The sequence below is a fragment of the Mauremys mutica genome, chromosome 3, assembly GCF_020497125.1.
Source record: "Mauremys mutica isolate MM-2020 ecotype Southern chromosome 3, ASM2049712v1, whole genome shotgun sequence".
Taxonomy (NCBI): domain Eukaryota; kingdom Metazoa; phylum Chordata; order Testudines; family Geoemydidae; genus Mauremys; species Mauremys mutica.
The window spans coordinates 3,131,127-3,145,921 of NC_059074.1; the positions used below are offsets into that span (position 1 = coordinate 3,131,127).

Genomic DNA, 14,795 nt, shown 5'->3' on the forward strand with positions numbered 1-14,795 from the left:
GGCACAGGTAAGTCCTGTCTCTGGGCTCCTTGGGGCAGGGCCGCGTGTCCAGCTGGCCAGTGTCGAGCTCAGTGACCCCGTGGGCCCGACCCCGGAGGTGCAACCACAGCCCATGTGCTAAAAACTAACAGGCTGCTTGGGCAAAGGCTGCCGGGGTGTCACTGGGCGGTGCCCTGGGGAATGGCTGGCAGGGGGTGCTGGGTGGCCCTGGCAGATGGGAGCAGGAGGGCACTGGGGGGGGTCCCTGGAGGAGGGGGGCAGGGGGTGTTGGGGGGCCCTGGCAGATGGGGGCAAGGGTGCTGGGGGCCCTGCAGGAGGGGGGCAGTGGGGTGCTGGGGGGCCCTGCAGGAGGGGGTTGTCAGGGGTTACTCAGCGGTAGGGTGGGGTGGGCGCTGGGGGATGGCTGCCAGGGGTGGCAGTGGGGCTGGCTCTGGGGTGGGGCTGGAGGTCACTGGGGGTGTTCCCTGGGGGCAGGGTGGGCTGTGGGGTGCTGGGGGGCCCTGGAGGTGGGGGGCAGGGGGTGCTGGGCGGCCCTGGAGGTGGGGGGCAGGGGGTGCTGGGCGGCCCTGCAGGGGGATGCTGGGGGGCCATGCAAGGAAGGTGCAGGGGGGTGCTGGGGTTGCTGGAGGTGGGGGGCAGGGGTGCTGGGGGGCCCTGCAGGGGGGTGCTGGGGTCGCTGGAGGTGGGGGGCAGGGGGTGCTGGGCGGCCCTGCAGGAGGGGGGCTGGGGGGTGCTGGGGTCGCTGGAGGTGGGGGGCAGGGGGTGCTGGGGGGCCCTGCAGGAGGGGGGCTGGGGGGTGCTGGGGGTCGCTGGAGGTGGGGGGCGCTCCCCAGGGGTCCTCGGGGCCGGAGAGGGTATAGTGAGGGGTGGGGGCGTCAGGGGGTCCCTGGGGGCAGGATACAGAGAGGGATGGGGGCGCCATGCAGGGTGCTGGGGGTCCCTGGGGGCGGGGCCTAAGGAGAGGAGGGGGCGGGGAGGGGCAGCCCGCCTGTCCCGTGCAGTTCGGTCTCGCGGCGCTGCCCGCCACAGACTCTGCGGGACGCGGCCCCTTTAAGGTCCCGTCGGCCCCCGGGGCAGGTGGTGCCCTGCACAAAGATGGCGCCGGCGCAGCGACGTGGGTCGGGCGTCACGTGATCCCGGATCTGACTTGCCGGTCGGGGCCGCCTCGTGCTGACGTGTACGGGCTGCCGTGCGCAGGCGCGGTGGGGAGCGGCCGGCCGTGCGCCTGCGCAGTGCACGTCCGGCTGCCCGGGCGCCCCCAGCCCCAGCGCAGCCGCCATGGGGCCCCGCCGGCCGCCCGAGCTCTACCGGGCCCCGTTCCCGCTCTACGCGCTGCAGATCCACCCGCGCGGGCTCGCCCTGGCGGCGGGGGGCGGCGGCGCGGCCCGGACCGGCGTCAGGAACGGCCTGGTGGGGGCTGGGCTGGGGGGTGATGGGGGGGGGCTGTGGGGCGGGAGTGAGGGGCACCGGCAGGGCTCAGAGGGGGGCAGGGCCGGGCTAGCAGGGGGGGGGCAGGGCGGGAGTGAGGGGCACCAGCTGGGCTGTGTGGATCATGCACTTTCAGCACCTTCTGGGCTGTTGGTGGCTTTGGGCCAGGCTCTGGGGCCGGGCCCCTGCGGTCTGGGGGGCAGGCAGTGGGCCTGTGCTGCTGCCTTGGTGGGAGCCTGTGCCGGGTGCTGCTGGAGAGCACCACTTCTGGGGCTGCCTGACGCCGGCCTGGGGTCTGCGCGGTGGGCCCAGCCCTGGGTGTCCTCGGGGCTCCCCTGCCCGACCCCCATCCCTGATCGCCCTGCGCCCTTGTGTCTCCCTCTGCTCCCTGCAGCATTTCCTCCAGCTGGAGCAGATTGGCGGCCAGCTCAGCGCCTCGCTGCTGCACTCCCATGACACAGAGACCCGGGCCACCATGAGCATGGCGCTGGCGGGCGACGTCATCGCGGCAGGGCAGGACGCCAGCTGCCACATTCTCCGCTTCCGCCTGCAGGGGCCCGACGAGAAAACCGACAACAGCGCCGCCAGCAAGGCAGGTGAGACGCGCAGCCCCCCGGTGCCAGCCCGGGAAGGGGCGGCCTGGGTGGGTGTTTGCAGCTTTAGCCAGGGCTGACTTGCCAGCAGTACCAAAGTAACAGCTCCTCTGCCCCGGCATCGCCCAGCAGGGGACACTGTGGGGGGGCAGGAGCTGTCAGGGGGGAGCTCCCGGCCTCAGCCAGCAGGGGGCGCTGGGGGGGGGCAGGAGCTGGCAGGGGGGAGCTCCTGGCCTCACCCAGCAGGGGGCGCTGGGGGGGGGGCTCCCGGCCTCGCCCAGCAGGGGGCACATGGGGGGGTGGGGGGAGCTCCTGGCCTCACCCAGCAGGTGGTGCTGTGGGGGGGCAGGGCAGGAGCTGGCGGGGGGGAGCTCCCGGCCTCACCCAGCAAGGGACGCTGTGGGGAGCGGATGGGGGCAGGGGTCTGAGATGCCCGGCTGATGTGGGCTGTTATTGCTCTGCCCGTCCCAGGTGGTGCGGAGAAGGGCCCCCGCAAGCGGAAGGCCCCCGCCCCCTCTGAGAAGGGCGAGGGCGACACGAGGAGCGAGGCGGGCGAGGTGGCAGTGGAGACGCTGTGCAGCGTGCAGACGGACTTCAGCCCCGACGCGCTGCAGAAAGCCGTGCGTGTCAGCGCCGACCATTCGCTGCTGGCCACGGGCGGTGCCGACGGCTTCCTCCGAGTCTGGGAGGTAGGAGCTGCCCCGTGGGAGGTCCCTGCCCAAGATCCGTCAGGTCTCCTGCTGGGTGGGCGGGGGCCAGTCAGTGCTGGGAGGGGGCCAGTCAGTGCTAGACAGGACCCCTAACACTTCCTGTTGCTGCCTGTTAATTGCAGTGGGTGACCCCAGGCTCTTGTGTTATGAGAAGGGGTAAATAACACTTCCCTGGGCACTCGCTCCCCACCAGGCATGATTCTCTGGCGCTCTGTCGTATCCCCCCTTAGTCGCCTTTTTGCCAGCCTGAACAGTCCCAGTCTGTTTAATCTTTCCTCACACAGCAGCCGTTCCAGACCCCTCATCATTTTTGTTGCTTTTTTCGGAACCTTTTCCAAGTCCAGTACATCTTTTGTGAGATGGGGCAACCCCATCTGCACGCAGCATTCCAGGTGTGAGCGTACCAGGGATTTATAGAAAAGCAATATGATAGTTTCTTATTATCTATCCCTTTCTTAATGATGCCAAACATTCTGTTCACTTTGGCTGCTGCTGCACATTGAGTGGATGGTCTCAGAGAACTATTCACAGCGACTCCAAGATCTTTCTTTTTTGTATGTATAGTTGGGATTATGTTTTCCAATGTGCATTACTTTGCACTTATCAACATTGAATTTCATCTGCCATTTTGTTGCCCAGTCACCCAATTTTGTGAGATCCTTTTGCAGCTCTTCGCAGTCTGCCTGGGACTTAACTATCTTGAGTAGTTTTGTATCATCTGCAAACTTTGCCACCTCACTGTTTTACCCCTTTCTCCAGATCATTTATAAATACGTTGAATAGGACTGGTCCCTGTACAGCTACCCAGGGACACCACTATTTACCTCTCTCCATTCTGAAAATGGATTATTTATTCCTACCCTTTGTTTCTTATCTTTTAACCAATTAACAATCTGTGTGAGGACCTGGCAGCGTACTTTGCTTAAGAGCCTTTGATGAGGGACCGTTGTCACGGAGTGTAGGGGAGTCAGGCCTGGCGATTCACCAGGACTCTCAGCCAGCCAGTAGAGCAGAAGGTTTATTTAGACGACAGGAATACAGTCCAACACAGGTCTTGCAGGCACAGATAACCGGATCCCCCGGTTAGGTCCATCTTGGGGCCCCATAACCCCCCTCGGGGATCAGAGCCCTCTCTCCCTGCTTCCCCTCTGTTCCCCAGCCAACTCCCGTCTGCCCAACCCCCTCCGGCCCCTCCTCTCTGCTCAGCTTCTTTCCCGGGCCAGGAGGTCACCTGACCCCTTTGTCTCCAACACCTTTAGATGCACCTTTGCAGGGAGGGGCCCGGCCATCAGTTGCTAGGAGACAGAGTGTCAGGCATTCGACCTTCTGCTTTGCTAGATACTTAGAGGCCGGCACCCAGCATTCCCAGCCCCCAGTACGAACAGTCCCACTTCGTCACACCTCTCCCCCCTTCGAGACCGAACTGAGCGGGGTCACTCCAGCCAGTGACCTGGGGAAGTTTGAACCCACCTACATTCCCATGGCTGCCCCAGGGTCCCCCCCGTTCTGGGGGGAGAGTTACCCCAGGTCATTCCAGTTTCCTGCCCCCCTGTAGGTCGGGGGGACTCGGGGGCACTTGCAGGTTGCAGGGGGGAAGCCTTATGCCGCCCGTGCCCTTTCCCCACCCCAATACCCCTGGAGTGCACGCGGGGCTGGGGCCTTCTCCCCACGTTCCAGTCTGGGGGGCTGTGATTCGGGCTCTCTCGGTTCAGCTGGGGCAGGGACGGGAATCTGCTCTCTCTCACCGGCTGGGTCTGGGGCCACAGCCTCTCTGAGCCCTGTCCCTGGGCGTTCCCTCCCCACCAGGTCAGGGTCCGGCGCCTCGGGCAGAGTACCTTCCCCGGTGTCAGGGTGCAGAGCCCTGCGTCGACTCTGACTACGGTTCACGGCCAGGGCACCCCGGGTGTTACTTGGCCAGTCCTCGAGGTCCCCCCACATTAACACCTCTGTGGGCAAATGGGGGTGCACCCCCACGTCCTTGGGGCCCTCCTTGTCCCCCCACTTCAGGTGCACCCTCGCCACAGGCACCTTGAATGGGTTCCCGATCACACCCCTCAGGGTCAGGTAGGTGTTGGGCACCATCCGATCTGGGTCCACCACCTCGGGCCGGGCCAGCGTCACCTCTGCGCCCGTGTCCCAGGACCCAGTGACCTCCCTCCCGTCTACCTCCAGGGGAACAAGGCACTCGCTCCGGAGGGGCAGCCCCGTGCCCACCCTGTAAACCCAAAACTCAGGGCGGGGAGCATCCAGCCCCTCGGAGGGGACAGCCCGGGGCCCCCCTCCCTCCTTCGCAGGTGGTACGCGGCCAGCCCCCCTTTCCTGCGAACGCTGCCCCTCATCCGGCTGGGTCTCTACCAAGTTGACCCGGTGTGGGGTTGGTCTGCTCAGTTTGTCCCGGAGCTTGGGGCACTGGGCCCGTATGTGGCCTTATTGGCCACATTGATAGCAGCCCATGTCTCGTGGGTCCCCTCGAGTGGGACGGCTGGACCTGACACCGGATGTTTCCCTTTGGTGGGGGCTCTCCATAGGCCCCTGCTGGGAGGTCCCATGGTGACTCTCTCTCTGCGTTGAGGCAGACCTGCTCCTTCGAGACGCCTCCCTATTATCCCTTGCCCGACTGTCCATGTATTGGTCGGCCAGCTGGCCTGCATGCTGCGGGTTCTCCGGCTTCTGGTCCTGTCATAAATAGTTAGTTAAGGGTTAAGTTTCCACCTGTAAAGGGTTAACACATGGTACCTGGTGAACACCTGACCTGAGGACCAATCAGGGAAGAGAATTTAAAATTCCTAGGAGGGAACTTTTTCTCTCTGTTTTTTTGTGTGCTGTTCTTAGCCGTTTGGAGTTACAAGGGTCCAGATGTTTAATCAAGTCTTCTGCAAGTTTCCATCTTTCTGAACTAATTTCTTCTAGTCAAGATAGTGAGCATTAGAAAGATACTTTGTGTCCTCATCTAATAATCCTATGTTTGCAATTCTGTGTGTTTGTTATTGATTATTCTTAATTCTGCCTGTATTGTTTGTACTGAGAAGGAGGGAGCATTCTCTCCAGAAATTGATAAGGTTATACCCTATGAATGTCCAGCTTGGACTCATAGAGATTGTGTATTTTCTTGTTTTTCTTTTAATAAATTCTTTCTATAAAGATTTGATTAAATCCCTTCTACTGTGGATACAGGGGGAGGGGGCTAAGAAACTCTCTCTCGGTGGTGAGACAAGTTTATCTCCGGGCAGAGAGGGGAGGGAGGAGACGGGGAGGTTTCTCCCTCTGTGAGTTGATCTGTGTTTCCCCAGGGAACGTCTTTGGAAAGAGGAGGGGGGAAAACAGGGGTGTCCCGGCCCACGTATTCGACCGGGTGGTAGCAGCAAAAAGGGGACCTACCCTAGGATTTTAGGGTGGGGGGATACATGCTGGTCCTCAACTTGAAACCCCCTAGTTTCAAGTGAGGGTGAGACCATGGCTTCTGGTCCATCAACCACAGCCTCAGGTCCGACGGGCACTGCTCATACAGGTGCTCCAGTATGAATAGGTCAAGCAGGTCCTCTTTAGTTTGGGCCCCAGCTGTCCACTTGCGGGCGTACCCCTGCGCCCGGTTGACCAGTTGTAGGTATGTGACCTCCCGGGTCTTATGTTGACTCCGGAACCTCTTCCGGTACATCTCCGGGGTCAGCCCAAACTCGCGGAGCAGGGCCTCTTTGAACAGTTTGTAGTCCCCTGCCTCCGCCCCTCTCATTCGGCTGTACACCTCCACGGCGGTGGAGTCCAGTAAGGGGGTGAGAAACTGGATCCTGTCTGCAGGGTCAACCCGGTGCAGCTCGCAGGCATTCTCGAAGGCCGTCAGGAAGGTGTCTATGTCCTCCCCCTCCTTACGCCGGGCCAGGAAGCTTTTATCAAAGCTCTTTGTAGGCTTGGGTCCCCCCTCACTCACCGCAGCCGGGGCCTTACTGTTGTTCAGCTGGGCCAGTTCCAGCTCATGTTCATGCTGCTTCTCCTTCTCCCTCTCCTCGTGTTCACGCTGCTTCTCCTTCTCCCTCTCCTCGTGTTTACGCTGGTTCTCCTTCTCCTCCAGCTCACGCTGGCTTTGTCTCTCCTCATGTTCCCTCTGTTCCTTACACTCCTCCAGCTCTCTCAGTTTTATATCTCTCTCCAAGTCCAGCCGCCTGCGCTCCACGGAGGCCGAGCATCGCCGGGCCGATCCCCTGCTGGGGGGTGAGCTTCACCGGGCCGACCCCCTGCTGGCCGGGGGGGGTCACGGTGCCCTCGGTAGTCGCTGGGCTCCTCCTCCCCCTCCCCCTAGGCCTAGGGGTGGGAGGTCTCGGGAAGCCCTCAGCGGCTGGCTGACCACTCCCAGCGGGGACAGACACTGGTGCCTGCGCTGCCTCTGCCAGGCTGCTTCCCTCAGAGACAGGGACCGGTTCATTCCCGCGATCTGCGTCCTCCAGCCGGGCAATCGGCTGGTCCTTGGTGAGCTTCCCACTGCGCAGCCCCCTCAGCTTGCACAGCTCTACCAGGTCGCACTTGCACTGCTGGGCATACATCTTCCTGCTGGCCACTCGCAGGCCGGGGTGCTCGCCGCTCCCCACGGGTTCCAGGGGACCCCTAGTGTGCCAGTCCTTGAGGTCACCCCCTCTCTGCCAGGGTCGAGCTGCAGACTCCTCCGCCCCTGGGATCGCTCGCTGCGATCCCCCGGGGGACCCTGTTACTGCAAAGTCCTGCTCTCTGGTCACACTCTCCCAGGGGTTAATCGCCCCTTCGTTTTACTGCTCCCCAGTCACTTACTGCAGGAAGCGCCGTCCACGGGGTGCAGTAGATCCCACCGCTAACACCAGTTGTCACGGAGTGTGGGGGAGTCAGGCCCTGCACCCCCGGGCTCCCTGCCGATTCACCAGGACTCTCAGCCAGCCAGTAAAGCAGAAGGTTTATTTAGACGACAGGAACACAGTCCAACACAGGTCTTGCAGGCACAGATAACAGGATCCCCCCCTGTTAGGTCCATCTTGGGGCCCCATAACCCCCCTCGGGGATCAGAGCCCTCTCTCCCTGCTTCCCCTCTGTTCCCCAGCCAACTCCCGTCTGCCCAACCCCCTCCGGCCCCTCCTCTCTGCTCCGCTTCTTTCCCGGGCCAGGAGGTCACCTGACCCCTTTGTCTCCAACACCTTTAGATGCACCTTTGCAGGGAGGGGCCCGGCCATCAGTTGCTAGGCGACAGAGTGTCAGGCATTCGACCTTCTGCTTTGCTAGATACTTAGAGGCCAGCACCCAGCATTCCCAGCCCCCAGTACGAACAGTCCCACTTCATCACAACCTTATCAAAGGCTTTCTGAGAATCTAAGTCCACTATATCCACTGGATCCCCCTTGTCCACCTGCTTGTTGATCCCCTCTAAGAATTCTAGTAGATTGGTGAGGCATGATTTCCCTTTACAAAAACCATGTTGACTCTTCTCCAGCGTATTGTATTCATCCGTGTGTCCAGTAATTGTTTTCTTTACCATAGTTTCAATCATTTTGCCTGGTACTGAAGTTAGGCTCACCGGCCTGTAATTGCCAGGATCACTTCTGGAACCTTTTTAAAAATTGGTGTCACGTTAGCTATCCTCCAGTCGTCTGGTACAGAGGCTGATTAAAGTAATAGTAGTTCTGCAGTTTCACATTTGGGTTTCTTCAGAACTCTTGGGTGACACCACCTGGTCGTGGTGACTTGTTACTGTGTAACTTACCCATTTGTGCCAATACTTCCTCTAATGACACCTCAGTCTGGGACAGTTCCTCAGATCTGTCACCTAAAAAGAAAATGGCTCAGGTGGGGCAATCTTCCTCTGCAGTGGAGGCCACTGCAAAGAATTCATTGAGCTTCACTGCAACGGCCGTGTCTTCCTTGAGTGCATCCTTACACCTCCGGTGTCCAGCAGCCCCACTGACAGCTTTGGCAGGGGTCCTGCTGCTGATGTACTTAGAAAAAAATTGCTGTTAGTTTTTGTGTCTTTTGCTAGTTGCTCTTCAAATTCTTTTTTGGCTGCCTGATTATACTTCACTTGCCAGAGTTTATCCTTTGTTTTCCTCAGTGGGATTTGACTTCCTATTTTTAAAGGACGCCTTTCTGTCGCTAACCACCTCTTTACTCTGTTGTTTAGCCAGGGGGGCAGGTTTTTGGTCCTCTTACTGATTTTTTTACTTGGGGTATCGTTTTAGTTTGAGCCTCTGTTGTTGTGTTTTTAAATAGTTTCCATGCAGCTTGCAGGCATTTCACTCTTGTGACTGTTCCTTTTAATTTCCGTTTAGCCAATGTCCTGGCTTTTGTGTGGTTCCCCTTGTTGAAGTTAAATGCTGCTGTGGTGGGTTTCTTTGGTATTTCCCCCTTACGGTTACATTTAACATTATGGTCGCTATTATTGTGCGATTTGTCTATGTTCATCTCTTGGACCAGACCCAGTGAGTCACTTAGCTCTCAATCCAGACTTGCCTCTCCGCTTGCGGGTTCCAGGACCAGCTGTCAGTAATGGTGTCGAGAAATGTTCTCTCTGCATCCCATCCCGATATGTGCCCAGTCAGTATGGGGATGGGTGAAATCCCCCATTGTTACTGGGTTTGTAGCCTCACTAATCACCCTGAGCGTTTCACTGTCACTGCCCCGGTCAGGCGGTCAGCAGTAGGGACAACGGGGAGTGTCTCTTCTCCCAGCTCAGAACGGGAGAACAAGGAGAGTTGAAAGATGCTAAAAGGGGGGCAGTTGAAAGCCGGTAAAAGGAAACACTCTTTTGCCCATTGATTAATTAGCCTGTAGAACTCACTGCCGCAGGACGCCAGTGGGGCCCAGAGCTTAGCAAGATTCAGGCAGGATTGACTGTTTTTCTGTGGGTCACAAGGCTGCCTGGTGTGGTTAGAACGAACCCTGCTGCCTCACGGCTAAGCGGGTCTCTAGCTGCTAGAGACCAGGGGCATGCGACCCCCCCGCAGCACCTGACCCTGGGCAGCTGGGGCCAGGCTGGCAATCCTGGCTCCTCGGGCCCTGGCCATAGCAGTGTTAAGGGCAGCCAGGCTGACGTGCGGGGAGGAGCTGGAGACTGGGGGCATGGCGATGGGGGGTGTTGGGCCCGGCTGGCGGCTGAACCCAGCTCTCAGTTCCCCAGCTGGGGGGTGCTGAGCCCGGCTCTTTCTCAGTTCCCCAGCTGGGGGTCGCTGAGCCCCATTTTCTCTCAGTTTCCCAGCTGGGGGGGCGTTGGGGGGGGGTTGCTGAGCCCGATTCTCTCTCTGTTCCCCACTAGGGGGGGTGCTGAGCCCGTCTCTCAGTTCCCCAGCTGGGGGGTCACTGAGCCCATCTCTCTCTCAGAGCCCCAGCTGGGGGGGGGGTGCTGAGCCTGGCTCTCTCAGATCCCCAGCTGCGGGGTCGCTGAGCCCTTCTCTCAGTTCCCCAGCTGGGGGGGGGGGGGGGCTGAGCCTGGCTCTCTCAGTTCCCCAGCTGGGGGGTCACTGAGCCCTTCTCTCAGATCCCCAGCTGGGGGGGGGGTGCTGAGCCTGGCTCTCTCAGATCCCCAGCTGCGGGGTCGCTGAGCCCTTCTCTCAGTTCCCCAGCTGGGGGGGGGGGGGGGGGGTGCTGAGCCTGGCTCTCTCAGTTCCCCAGCTGGGGGGTCACTGAGCCCTTCTCTCAGATCCCCAGCTGGGGGCGGGGGTGCTGAGCCCGTCTCTCAGATCCCCAGCTGGGGGGGTGCTGGAGGGGTGCTGGTGGGACGCTGAGCCCAGCTCTCTCTGTTCCCCAGCTGGGGGGGGGGCGCTGAGCCGGGCTCTCTCAGTTCCCCTGCTGGGGGGGGGGCGCTGAGCCTGGCTCTCTCAGTTACCCGGGGGGGGGGGGCGCTGAGCCTGGCTCTCTCAGTTCCCCAGCTGGGGGGTCGCTGAGCCCTTCTCTCAGTTCCCCAGCTGGGGGGGGGGGTGCTGAGCCTGGCTCTCTCTGTTCCCCAGCTGGGGGGTCACTGAGCCCATCTCTCAGTTCCCCGGGGGGGGGGGGGCGCTGAGCCTGGCTCTCTCAGTTCCCCAGCTGGGGGGTCACTGAGCCCATCTCTCAGTTCCCCGGGGGGGGGGGGGCGCTGAGCCTGGCTCTCTCAGTTCCCCAGCTGGGGGGTCACTGAGCCCATCTCTCTCTCAGTTCCCCAGCATGAAGAAGGTGCTGGAGTTCAAAGCCCATGACGGGGAGATTGAGGACATTGCGCTAGGTCCCGAGAACAAGGTGAGCAGCCGACCCTGGAGCCCAGGGTGCGCGCCCCCCCCCGGGGCGCTCGCTGCCTGCCCCCCACACGCTAGGGGGGTTGTGTGGGGCAGGGGCCGGTGTCCCTGAGTGAAAACTCCTGTGGGCGGGGGAGGGAGGCTCAGGATGCTGGTGCTGGCCTGGGGAGGTGGCTTGTGGTGGGGAGCGGCCATGGTGCCTTAGACAGGACGGGGGAGTCGCAGCCTGGTGCAGGCCAGGCGGACTGGGGAAACTGAGGCTGGGTCTCCATCGCTCCTGAGGCTGGCTGGGGTCCCCGGCCTGGCTCTCATGGCTGCGACCCAGCAGGTGGTGACGGCGGGCCGGGATTTCCAGTGCTGCGTGTGGCAGAGGGACCAGCTGGTGCTGCGGCTGCGCTGGGATGAGAACATGCCGGGCGTCCCTGACAAGACCTACCGCTACCAGGCCTGCAGGTAGGGCCCTGACACGGGGCGAGGCCTGGCCGGATCGACAGGGGCCTGGGTGTTTGGCTGGGCTCACGGGTGGGGCTCGGGGCAGGGGCTGGGACCCTGGGGCTGGGCTCACGGGTGGGGCTCGGGGCAGGGGCTGGGACCCTGGGGCTGGGCTCACGGGTGGGGCTCGGGGCAGGGGCTGGGACCCTGGGGCTGGGCTCACGGGTGGGGCTCGGGGCAGGGGCTGGGACCCTGGGGCTGGGCTCACGGGTGGGGCTCGGGGCAGGGGCTGGGACCCTGGGGCTGGGCTCCCGGCATGGGTGGGGGCTGGGGCTGGGCTCAGGGGTGCTGGGGGGCCCTGGGCTGACAGGCTCCCAGCATGGGTTGGGGCTGGGCTCAGGGGTGCTGGGGGGGGCCCAAGGCTCCCGGCGTGGGTGGGGGCTGGGCTCAGGGGTGCTGGGGGGGCCCTGGACTGGGCTGCCAGGCTCCCGGCGTGGGTGGGGGCTGGGCTCAGGGGTGCTGGGGGGGCCCTGGACTGGGCTGCCAGGCTCCTGGCGTGGGTGGGGGCTGGGCTCAGGGTGCTGGGGGGCCCTGGGCTGGGCTGACAGGCTCCCGGCGGCAGGTTCGGGACGGTGCCGGACCAGGCGGAGGCGCTGCGACTCTACACGGTGCAGGTGCCCCACAAGCGCGGGCGCCGCCCCCCGCCCTGCTACCTCACCAAGTGGGACGGAAAAAGCTTCCTGCCGCTGCTCACCCAGCCCTGCGGGGGCGAGGTCGTCTCCTGCCTCTCTGTCAGGTACGGGGGGGGCCCAATTTTTGGGCAGGCTGGGCTGGGGGGGGTCAGGCTGAGGGCTGGGGCCGTGGCGCTGGCCCAGTTCTCGGGCGGGCGGGGCTGGGGGGTCAGGCTGAGGGCTGGGGCCGTGGCGCTGGCCCAGTTCTCGGGCTGGGCTGGGGCGGGGGGGGTCCGGGTGAGGGCTGGGGCTGTGGCGCTGGCCCAGTTCTCGGGCTGGGCTGGGGCGGGGGGGGTCAGGGTGAGGGCTGGGGCCGTGGCGCTGGCCCAGTTCTCGGGCGGGCTGGGCTGGGGCGGGGGGGGGGTCAGGGTGAGGGCTGGGGCCGTGGCGCTGGCCCAGTTCTCGGGCTGGGCTGGGCGGGGGGGGTCAGGGTGAGGGCTGGGGCCGTGGCGCTGGCCCAGTTCTCGGGCGGGCTGGGCTGGGGCGGGGGGGTCAGGGTGAGGGCTGGGGCCGTGGCGCTGGCCCAGTTCTCGGGCTGGGCTGGGCTGGGGGGGGTCAGGGTGAGGGCTGGGGCCGTGGCGCTGGCCCAGTTCTCGGGCGGGCTGGGCTGGGCTGGGGGGGTCAGGGTGAGGGCTGGGGCCGTGGTGCTGGCCCAGTTCTTGGGCTGGGCTGGGCTGGGGGGGTCAGGGTGAGGGCTGGGGCCGTGGCGCTGGCCCAGTTCTTGGGCTGGGCTGGGGCGGGGGGGTCAGGGTGAGGGCTGGGGCCGTGGCGCTGGCCCAGTTCTCGGGCTGGGCTGGGGCGGGGGGGGGGCCAGGGTGAGGGCTGGGGCCGTGGCGCTGGCCCAGTTCTCGGGCGGGCTGGGCTGGGCTGGGGGGGGTCAGGCTGAGGGCTGGGGCCGTGGCGCTGGCCCAGTTCTCGGGCGGGCTGGGGGGGGGGGTCAGGGTGAGGGCTGGGGCCGTGGCGCTGGCCCAGTTCTCGGGCGGGCTGGGCTGGGCTGGGGCGGGGGGGGGTCAGGGTGAGGGCTGGGGCCGTGGCGCTGGCCCAGTTCTCGGGCTGGGCTGGGGCAGGGGGGGTCAGGGTGAGGGCTGGGGCCGTGGAGCTGGCCCAGTTCTCGGGCGGGCTGGGCTGGGCTGGGGGGGGTCAGGGTGAGGGCTGGGGCCGTGGCGCTGGCCCAGTTCTCGGGCGGGCTGGGCTGGGGGGGTCGGGGTGAGGGCTGGGGCAGTGGCGCTGGCCCAGTTCTCGGGCTGGGCTGGGCTGGGGGGGGTCAGGGTGAGGGCTGGGGCCGTGGTGCTGGCCCAGTTCTCGGGCGGGCTGGGCTGGGCTGGGGGGGGTCAGGGTGAGGGCTGGGGCCGTGGCGCTGGCCCAGTTCTCGGGCGGGCTGGGCTGGGCTGGGGGGGGTCAGGGTGAGGGCTGGGGCCGTGGCGCTGGCCCAGTTCTCGGGCGGGCTGGGCTGGGCTGGGGGGGTCAGGGCGGGGGTCTGTGCTGTGCATCTGTCTGACCAGCTGTTTGGTGCCATCTGTCCCACCAGTGACTCGGGCACGTTCCTGGGGCTGGGCACTGTGACGGGCTCGGTTGCCATTCATGTCTCCTTCTCGCTGCAGGTAAGTGGCTGCCTGGTGTCTGGGGGGGCAGGGCTCCCTGCGGGCGGGGCTGTTGGGGGGTGGGGTGAGGGGCATCTCCAGGGCCCCTGGGGGAGCTGGGCGTTGGCCTAGCTCCGGACACCCCCCCCCCCCCCGAGCTCCTGCCTCGGGCTGTGCAGGGCTGAAGCAGCTGCATCCTGGGCAGGGCCCAGTACACGGCTCGGCCCGTGACCCTGCCCTCCCCGCAGAGGCTGTACTACGTGAAGGAGGCGCATGGCATCGTGGTGACGGACGTGGCCTTCCTGCCTGAGAGCCGGCGGGGCCGGGAGCTGCTGGCCGAGAACGAGGCTGCCCTGCTCAGCGTGGCCGTGGACAGCCGCTGCAAGCTGCACCTGCTACCCCCCAGGCGTACGTGCCCCGGGCCCCTGGGGGGAGGGGTCCTGTGGGACAGACTCCGGGGGGGGGGGGGATCCTGCCCCCCACCCTGGCCCAGGCTTCTTCCCTGCTCCAGCTAGACCCTAGCGGGGCCCCCCAGACGCGATCTGAGGCCCTCCCCTGGGCTGATGCCCCCTCCCCTGGTTCCCCCTGAGCCGTCTCCTTCTCTCCCACAGGCAGCTTCCCCGTGTGGCTGCTGCTGCTGCTCTGCGCTGGCCTGGTGGTGGCCACCATCCTGCTGCTGCAGCTGGCCTTCCCCGGCTTCCTGTAGGTGTGAGGAGCCCTGCGGGGACAGCGAGAGACTCTGCCTCTGCCTGGGGCACCTCGGGCCCTCGCCTGCCTGGTCCGGCCCGGCTCTGCCCCCAGGACAATGTGAAGCAGCTCAGAGACCTGCAGCCCCCCACGCCGGGTGCTCCTGCTCAGGGCCTGCCCGTGGTGGGGATGTGTGCGCTGGGCGTCTCCCTGCATGGGACGGGCGCTGCCTGAGCTCGGGGGAACGGTGAGATGCTCTGGGTGGGGGAGAGCCCAGTCTGTGCCAGTCGCCCCATGACGCCCATCCAGTGCCAGCAGTGTCTACCCGTGCTCCTGCTGCAGCTCGCTGGCTGCCATTAAACCTGGAGTCTGAGCTGTCGCTCCCCTGCCTGTGCATGCTGGGGGGCTGCAGAGCCCATGG

General features: G+C 64.5%; 1 protein-coding gene across 2 annotated transcripts; it reads left to right on the forward strand.

Annotated features, from left to right (window-relative positions):
- The first annotated feature begins 1,196 nt into the window (after positions 1–1,196).
- PREB (prolactin regulatory element binding) lies at positions 1,197–14,677 on the forward strand. Of its 2 annotated transcripts, none has more exons than XM_045011972.1 (9): positions 1,197–1,410; positions 1,823–2,024; positions 2,493–2,710; positions 10,868–10,948; positions 11,300–11,397; positions 11,999–12,172; positions 13,636–13,708; positions 13,936–14,095; positions 14,299–14,677. In XM_045011972.1, exons 1-9 carry the CDS (start codon positions 1,279–1,281, stop codon positions 14,391–14,393), a joined length of 1,233 nt encoding a protein of 410 aa, XP_044867907.1. In that variant the 5' UTR covers positions 1,197–1,278; the 3' UTR covers positions 14,394–14,677. The 2 variants fall into 2 exon arrangements, with proteins under 2 accessions (XP_044867907.1, XP_044867906.1); XM_045011971.1 differs by having other exon boundaries at positions 1,202–1,410; positions 11,273–11,397.
- The last annotated feature ends 118 nt before the right edge of the window (positions 14,678–14,795 follow it).